Source organism: Meles meles, chromosome 15 (genome assembly GCF_922984935.1).
Source record: "Meles meles chromosome 15, mMelMel3.1 paternal haplotype, whole genome shotgun sequence".
Classification (NCBI taxonomy): domain Eukaryota; kingdom Metazoa; phylum Chordata; class Mammalia; order Carnivora; family Mustelidae; genus Meles; species Meles meles.
In genome coordinates this window covers 7285939-7294158 of record NC_060080.1, presented here as the reverse complement: position 1 = coordinate 7294158, position 8220 = coordinate 7285939, and the positions used below count along the sequence as shown (strand labels likewise).

Below are 8220 nucleotides of genomic sequence, written 5' to 3'. Positions count from 1 at the left end.
CAGGGCCGGGAGGGGCGCGAGGCCGGGGGCGGGCCCGCTGGCGCTCGGGGCCGCTGACGTTGAAGGGCCCGCGCTCCCCATCCTCCGTCCGGCCGCGGGTTGGCCGCCGCGGGCGCGCTCCGCCCCCTTCCTCGGAGGACGCCCGGACGGAACCGATCGCGGCTGGTTTGAGCTGGTGCGTCTCCATGACGACACGCGCGGTGCTATAAGTAGCGGAGCGGCGGCACGTCTGCTTTGTCAGTCCCCTCAGCCTCCGCCGCCGCCGCCCCTCTGCCAGAGCTCCGGCGCCACCTCGGGCCGGCGGTCCTCCGCGGGAGGCAGCGAGGCGGCGGGCGGCCGGCTGACGGGGGCGGCGGGGCGGCCGGCGGTCCTGCGCGCTCGGCGGCGGCATCTCCATGGGGCTGGCCCGCGGCGCCCGAGCGCTCTAAGGTGAGAGGGGGCGCGTCCCGGCGGTTGGGAGGCGGGAGGGGGGACGGCCACGTGTCCCTGCGCGGCGGGCCGGAGGCCCCGGGCTGACCCCGCGTCTGGAGCCGCGAGGGACACGTGGTCGTCGCGCCGGCCGCGGGTCCCTGACCCCGCTTACCCTCCGGGGCCCGCGTCCCCCCGTGGAGCGGGACTTCGGACCCCCTGATCCTGCGCGCGCCCGGCGGCCACCCTCGCCGCGGCCGGTCCTGCTCCGGATCGCCCCGGCTTGGGGCAGCCAGGGCCGGAGGGGACTGCGTCTCACCCCTTCCGAACCACGTCAGTGGGGACTCTGAGCCGGAAGCTGTCGGGAAGGGCCGCGGCTCTTTCAACCGCTATTCTTTTTTTAAAGCCCATGTGGCCAGCCCGCAGCAGGTGCAGGAGAGGGACGGCGGGCCCGAGCAAGTCTCGGGCTCCCGTCGCTCAGCTCACTTTTATTAGCATGAGGCAGGCCGTTCTGTTCTGCCTCCCGGTCGTGGAATTTCTCTCAGTTTCTGTGTACGGAGGAAACGACCCGACAGAGCAGTTCTCCGGAGTTGCCGGAGCTCGAACGTGAGATTGCCTTGTCTTAACCACGGCAGTGCGTTCTCCATTCCTTGTGCCCCAGGGTTGGCCCTGTGAGGAGGCTTTGGATGACTTAGAGGTCCAGGAAAGGCCTAGAACATTGAGATCCCAGTCCAGGCCACAGACCGGCCCGTAGGAGGCAGCCCTTAAGGTTTTCCACAAGCTGATGGTGGTGGTTATGAGAATCCCAAATAATGGGTAGAATGTGTGGGAGAATGGGTTGACCTTATTTAAAGCTAAAACGGGGCATGATTTAGTTGATCTGTGAAATTTTTTTCAGTTTGCTTAAATTGGTCTCTGTCTCTCGTGTAATACTTCCCGGTGGCAGGACAGAAGTTCCGAGTAGGAGAGTGCTGTCTTGGGCGCACTGACCCATCATTTCAAGTCACTTAGCTATACAGAATACTACAGGGTGAAATTACGGTGTTGCAAGTTTTTAAAATAAAGCTTTAAAAGGTACTCAATAGTAACATATTTCAAAGTAATAACTTCCCGGATTTAAGCTTGAACGTTGCTTTAAAGCTTTTTAAACAAGATCCTAACTGAAGAGTCCAGTCTGTTACTATGTGAACCTGTGTTCAGTGTTGGTTGTGTAGACAAAACGGCTTTGCTGTCCTCTTGGACTCTTACTCTTGACTTCCCCTAGAGGTGGTTTCGGCAACGTAGGAGGTTGACAATGCCAGAAAGTCACCTTAGAGCAAGTCTTAGAACAAGTTCTTCCGCTGGCTCAGTCGGTAGAGGATGTGACTCTTGATCATGGGGTTGTAAGTTCAAGCCCCACGTTGGGTGTAGAGATTGAAAAAATAAATAAAATCTTAAGGGGAAAAAACCACACAACAAAGGACAAGTTGTATCGTGCATGGGTTTGGATTTATGGTAGGCTCGTCCCCCTGGGCCTCTCATAGTGTCCCATGCCAGAGCAAACCGCGGCCCCGAACCATTGCCTGGCCTCTCTGCCGTAGGCTGCAGGCACTGAAGCGGGTCGCACAGTGATAAAAGAAAGTCCTGCCTAGCAGAAATTATATAGGTCAACATCAGTAATCTATCATATTTCGTGAAGACCCAAGGACAGTGGCTCTGAATGTTAAGAGCTTTATTTTTGCTTATTTATAATTCGTGTCTGCCTCATTTTTGTTATTCGTAAAGTTAGCCAGAAATTACTTCCACGTGATTATTGTTCATTAACTAAGCAGGGAGAGATAAGATTTGCAGAATCACTGACTTGATCGGCAACTCTGGTTTAAGAATGCTGATTTCTGATCAGATACAGGAGCTGTAATACATTTTGTTGATAATGAAGATTGCTCACTGTAAAAATACATGTGTGGGGGGCGCCTGGGTGGCTTAGTGGGTTAAGTCTCTGCCTTAGGCTCAGCTCAGGTCTTGATCTCAGGGTCAGGGTCCTGGGGATGGAGCCTCCATTGGGCTCTCTGCTCAGCAGGGAGCCTGCTTCTCTCTCTCTCTGCCTATTTGTGATCTTTCTGTCGAAGAAATAAAATCTTTTCTAAAAATAGTATGGCATGAAAATAAAATAGCATAAAAATGAACTCATAAAATTCTTAGGAAACTTCAGAGCACTCAGTAAGTTTAGCCTTAGACATTTCTACAATGCCTTTCAGTTACTAAAACTTTCGTGTAAGACTTAGGGAAAACAGAGGGTAGATGTTTATAAGGCACCTTTCAGTAATTACTAAAATGTTCTCTTAAGCTTCTAAAGAGTTAACGTATCCCTGAAATCAAATAAACTGGCCATTATTTTAAAAATTTTCCATTTTAGTGAAATGAGGATTTGAAACCTATAGATTTTTTTAGCATGAATATTTGAAGTGCTTATTTTGAGGAATATAGTAATACATGTAGGATTTTAGTGTTGGGGCGCCTGGGTGGCTCAGTTGTTAATCGTCTGCCTTTGACTCAGGTCATGATCCCAGGTCCTGGGCTGGAGCTGCCATCCAGCTAGCTCCCCTGCTTAGCGAGAAGCCTGCTTCTCCCTTTCCTTCTCCCCTGGCTTGTGTTCCCTCTCTCGCTGTCTCTCTATCAAATAAATCTTAAAAGATTTAGTGTATTGCTTTGAGAAAGTCCAGTGTTGAATCTGCAGTGTCCTTGGATAGTGGAGAGGTTTATGGAGTCCTGTGGCTTACGGCCGGAAGGATGGGATTCCGAAGTCCAGTGAGTGAGTGATCTCCGGAAAGCGCCTGTGCAGCCCTGCTTTCTGTGTGCTCACATCACAGTCCGTGCCTGATCTTTCCATTTGATGTGTTCCTAAGGTGGACAGCAAAGTCTGTGTTTATCAGAACATTTCCACTGCTGCACCGCGGCACACGCATCCTCAGCAGGATTTGGAATTCCGGAGAATTGCCTTTGTGAGAAATTGGCCACCATTTCTTTAAGTTCCATCTCTTCTTAGTTTTCCATGTAAGTATTCATGGGTGTTGCAGGTTATTGTTAAGAATTACTGAGTGTTGGGGCTCCTGGGTGGCTCAGTTAGGCCTGTGCCTTAGGCTCAGGTCATCCTGGATCAAGCCTCGCATCTGGCTCCCTGCTCAGCGGGGAGTCTGCTTCTCCCTTTCCCTCTGCTCCCCCCCCCCAAAGTCTCTCAAATAAATATATATATTTTTTTTAATTAACTGAGTATTGCTATGTCTTCTGAGTAAACTTTTTCACCTTATTTGCAGTTGTTACATTTTGGAGGAACTTCAGGAAACCATGAACAACTTCAATAATGCGGATTTAGACTGCCATTTCCTCGATGAAGGCTTCACTGCCAAGGATATTCTGGACCAAAAAATTAATGAAGTTTCATCTTCTGTAAGTTTAAGCCTATGCTAGCATGCAGCTTTAAAAATCCTGGGCACCTGAGTGAGAAACTTGAGTGGGGTCTTAAGGAAGTGGAATGGAACATGGCATGTTAGGTAATTCAGAATTTATTAGCTACGAATCACTCCGTGGTAATAGTGACCAGGGCAAAGAAAAGCGGGTTCCTTGAGACTCATGGGAACGAAGAGGGGAGGCTGCCTGTCTGTGGGAGTGTGGTTAGGCTGCTAATGAGTTCCCTGCAACCACTCTTGCTGTAGGATGATAAGGATGCCTTCTATGTTGCCGACCTGGGAGACATTCTGAAGAAACATCTGAGATGGTTAAAAGCTCTTCCTCGGGTCACCCCCTTTTATGCAGTCAAATGCAATGATAGCAGAACCATAGTGAAGACCCTTGCTACCATCGGGACAGGATTTGACTGTGCCAGCAAGGTAAGCAAAGCAGCCAGACTCAGGAGTGATCATCTCAGATGGCCCCGGTGCTCCCGGCAGGGCGGGTCAGAGTTGGGTTTCTTGGGCAATAGACGGCCGTGAAAGTGGGGGGACTGAACTCCCCTTTTCCTGTTTCTTTCATTGATTGGCTTCATATATATAAAAAACATACTCCTGTTTTTCAGACTGAAATACAGTTGGTACAAAGTCTTGGGGTGCCTCCGGAGAGGATTATCTATGCAAATCCGTGTAAACAAGTGTCTCAGATTAAGTTCGCTGCCAGCAATGGAGTCCAGATGATGACTTTCGATAGTGAAGTCGAACTGATGAAGGTTGCCAGGGCACATCCGAAGGCAAAGTGAGTTGACTCCTCGTTTGTGGGCAGGTCACATCCTGAGATCTACGCGTTGTGTCAAATTCAGGGTGCCAGTTTCAAGATTTCTGTGCTTTAGTATAAAGTATAGAAGTGTGCTGGATCAGAGGCAGAGTAGAAAATCTTAAATCCTCTTGATGAATAAAGCTGTAGGAGAGCTTCGGGGCGCCTGGGTGGCTCGCTCAGTCGGCTAAGCGTCTGCCTTCTGCTCAGGTCGTGATCCCAGGGTCCTGGGACTGATCGGGGAGCGGAATCTGCTTCTCTGTTTCCTCTGTTCTGATTCTCTCCCAAGTAAATAAAGAGAGATCATTAAACAAAGTATGAGACTCAAATCAGAGGGCATCAGCCACAGAGTCTTTCTATTATAATCATGGCTGTCAGTGGTCTTCTGTCAGGGGAAATTTGATACAATTTTTCTGCTTCTAGGTTGGTTTTGCGGATTGCCACCGATGATTCCAAAGCAGTCTGTCGCCTCAGTGTTAAATTTGGTGCCACACTCAAAATCAGCAGGCTTCTCTTGGACCGGGCGAGAGAGCTGAATATTGATGTCATCGGTGTCAGGTGAGATCCTGGCGGTGCACAGAGACCAAGATACTGGACAGTGCACATCTCGGGTTTTTCTCCCACTATAAATAGGGATTTTCAGAAATAGCGTATTCTCCTTTCTTTGCCCCAGCTTCCATGTGGGAAGTGGCTGCACGGATCCTGAGACCTTCGTGCAAGCCATCTCCGATGCCCGCTGTGTCTTCGACATGGGAGTGAGTATACGTAAACCCAGTTCCGGGCTGCGGGCTGGGGAGCAGGGCTGACGGTAACGAGCCTCAGTTCTAGAATTAACCTTGTCCAGAAGTCATTCCATATTCCAGAGGCTTAAACCCAGCTATTGCATACATGTCCACGGCTTGTTATCCATCTGGCTGCCCGATTGACTTAACTTTCTTGACTCTAGGCTGAGGTTGGTTTCAACATGTATCTGCTTGATATTGGTGGTGGCTTTCCTGGATCTGAGGACGTGAAGCTTAAATTTGAAGAGGTAATTTATAACAAGAAATACAGCTATTTTAGCAAGTTCCATTTTCATGTATTTCCGAAGTTAAGTGTTTTAAGTAATAAGAAAAATTGTACAAACATAAAAATGTTTTGGTATATTTTCAGAGAGTTCTGTTTTTAAAAATTACACTTAATGTGCTTTGGGTTTTTTAACCACAGTACATTTCCCCCCAGATTGTGGGAAATAGTTGATTAGGAAAGAGCATGCACACTTCGGTACATCACTACCCCAAATATGGTTTTCTAAATTTTGTACTTTCGAACGTTTTAATTGTTTCAGTTACTTTTGAAGTTAAAATGGACGTCGTACTAAAATGGACCATTTTGCAGTGGTTGAGTTTATGAAGTAGATCCACCGTCTTGTTACAGTTTTGTGAGATGGGCCAAATAGAGTTCTGTCCTGTTGACGTGCATTTGATAGATTAAAATATTTAGGCACCTTCATACCTCCGTAAACAGTAATAAATTTAAAGTGCTGTTTGATAGACTCCTACCCGTCAGATCCCAGAGGGAAATCGCATGAAACCACAGGGGGATGCTGCTGTTGCTCGACAGTAAACCTGCCTGCTGCTGGCGTCCTGTCACGGCACTGGTTCTCACTCTGCCGTGAGCTCCCCTTGGTGACGGCCCTCGTCTGTCTCTCGCAGATCACCAGTGTTATCAACCCAGCCCTGGACAAGTACTTCCCGGCCGACTCGGGCGTGAGCATCATAGCCGAGCCCGGCAGATACTATGTTGCATCAGCCTTCACGCTCGCCGTTAACATCATTGCCAAAAAACTCGTATTAAAGGAACAGACAGGCTCTGACGGTACGTATAAAGGCCGAGTCATCGCACACACAGCTGTATGGTAGTACAAAAAGTGGTAATTGCGACTCTCGTGTCCTTCCAGATGAAGAGGAGTCGAGTGAACAGACGTTTATGTATTACGTGAACGATGGAGTTTATGGATCATTCAACTGCATCCTCTACGATCACGCCCATGTGAAGCCCCTTCTGCAGAAGGTAGTCTCTGAGCACAGTCCATACAGCAGCGAGGATGTGTGCTCGTAACGAGGACAACTAGTTAACATTTTTCTTTCTCGATGCAGAGACCCAAACCAGATGAGAAGTACTATTCGACCAGCATATGGGGACCAACGTGCGACGGCCTGGATCGCATTGTGGAGCGCTGCGACCTGCCCGAGATGCATGTGGGCGATTGGATGGTGTTTGAAAACATGGGTGCCTACACGGTCGCTGCTGCTTCCACTTTCAATGGGTTCCAGAGGCCGACCATCTACTACGTGATGTCGGGGCCGACGTGGTTAGTGACGACGACTCGTGTTTCTGGTTTGATAAGAACAGATTTCTCCTGGGGTTTCTGCTGCCTCTTGCCTGGTTGAGTCAGAAGAAATCATCTTGTTTAGGTGTAGATACTAAAAAGGGTTTTAAAAACAGTTCATTTTCTGCCTGCATTAAGAATATATGCTTGAGAAAATTCGGAAAATATAAGTGGATAAACCCTCTGGTGATATTGATCTATGTTCTTCGATTTTTTAAAGGTGTAGCTCCTTCAAAAAAAAAGCTTGGGGGATTTCTGTGTAAATAGAATATTGTCAGAACGCACATGACTTTGTGCTTTCCCTGTTACCGAAAAGGTGGTCCTGAAGACAGGCTTGCTTCTGGAATGTGCTGACTCGCTTCCTGGGGATGTAGTGACCAAGGGAGCACACAGGCTCTCGGGGAAGGGACACTCAGGAGGCCGCCGGGTTCCGGGGGACTTGGGGTTTCTGAACGTGCCACTTCTATCTCTCAGGCAACTGATGCAGCAGATCCAGAGCCGTGACTTCCCGGCCGAGCTGGAGGAGCTGGACGCCAGCCCCCTGCCCGTGTCCTGTGCCCAGGAGAGCGGGCTGAAGCGCCCCCCGGCCACCTGTGCCTCTGCCAGCGTTAACGTGTAGGTGCCGCTCCTGTAGCTGTTAGCTTCCAGTTGAGCTGGGATCGGGGGATCGGGGTGGGGGGGGGGCCGTTTAACTTAATTCCTGCTAGTTTTGAGATGTCTGTAAGTGGGGTCGGCACGGATGCAACAGTGTGGAAGATGAGGAGATGGGGTCACTTATCTGTGTTCCTATGGAAACTATTTGAATATTTGTTTTATATGGATTTTTATTCAATTTTCAAACATGCTACTAAGGGGCGCCCCTCCGCTGCTGAGCAAGCATTTGTAGCTTGTACTTCGGCAGAACGGGCCAAAAGCTTAGTGTTGTGATCTGTTTTAAAAATAAAGTATCTTGAAATAATTGGGCATTGGGGAGTTTTTGCAGTGTGTCCATTCCCAATGGCTTGCCTCGAAGGTGTTTTATAAGTGGGAATTTGTCCCAGCAGCTGAGAAGGTTGTCCCAGAGGACTTAGAAGTTGGTGGTTTTCAGTATTTTGAAAATGCATCGAAATGCTGCCTTCCTGTTCAGCACTTTCATTTCAAGTCTTGTATGAAGTTTGCTGTGGATCCTGAGAACAGAGGGTTTGGCCCATACGTAGGTG

General features: G+C 49.2%; 1 protein-coding gene and 1 non-coding gene across 2 annotated transcripts; both read left to right on the top strand.

Moving 5' to 3' along the window:
* The first annotated feature begins 205 nt into the window (after positions 1-205).
* ODC1 (ornithine decarboxylase 1) lies at positions 206-7981 on the top strand. Its single transcript, XM_045979940.1, has 12 exons — positions 206-429; positions 3294-3441; positions 3702-3834; positions 4101-4274; positions 4460-4632; positions 5074-5208; positions 5324-5405; positions 5597-5680; positions 6345-6507; positions 6590-6702; positions 6789-7003; positions 7496-7981. Exons 3-12 carry the CDS (start codon positions 3733-3735, stop codon positions 7638-7640), a joined length of 1386 nt encoding a protein of 461 aa, XP_045835896.1. The 5' UTR covers positions 206-429; positions 3294-3441; positions 3702-3732; the 3' UTR covers positions 7641-7981.
* Positions 1884-2018, top strand: LOC123926276. Its single transcript, XR_006815204.1, has one exon. It is a non-coding gene; the product is annotated as a small nucleolar RNA SNORA42/SNORA80 family (small nucleolar RNA).
* Positions 7982-8220: the final 239 nt, after the last annotated feature.

Coding starts and splice junctions, on each gene's coding strand:
- ODC1 (XM_045979940.1), top strand. CDS start 3,733: ATGAACAACTTCAATAATGCGGATTTAGACTGCCATTTCCTCGATGAA. Junction 3,835..4,100: donor TTAATGAAGTTTCATCTTCT/GTAAGTTTAAGC, acceptor CTCTTGCTGTAG/GATGATAAGGATGCCTTCTA. Junction 5,681..6,344: donor TGAAGCTTAAATTTGAAGAG/GTAATTTATAAC, acceptor TGTCTCTCGCAG/ATCACCAGTGTTATCAACCC.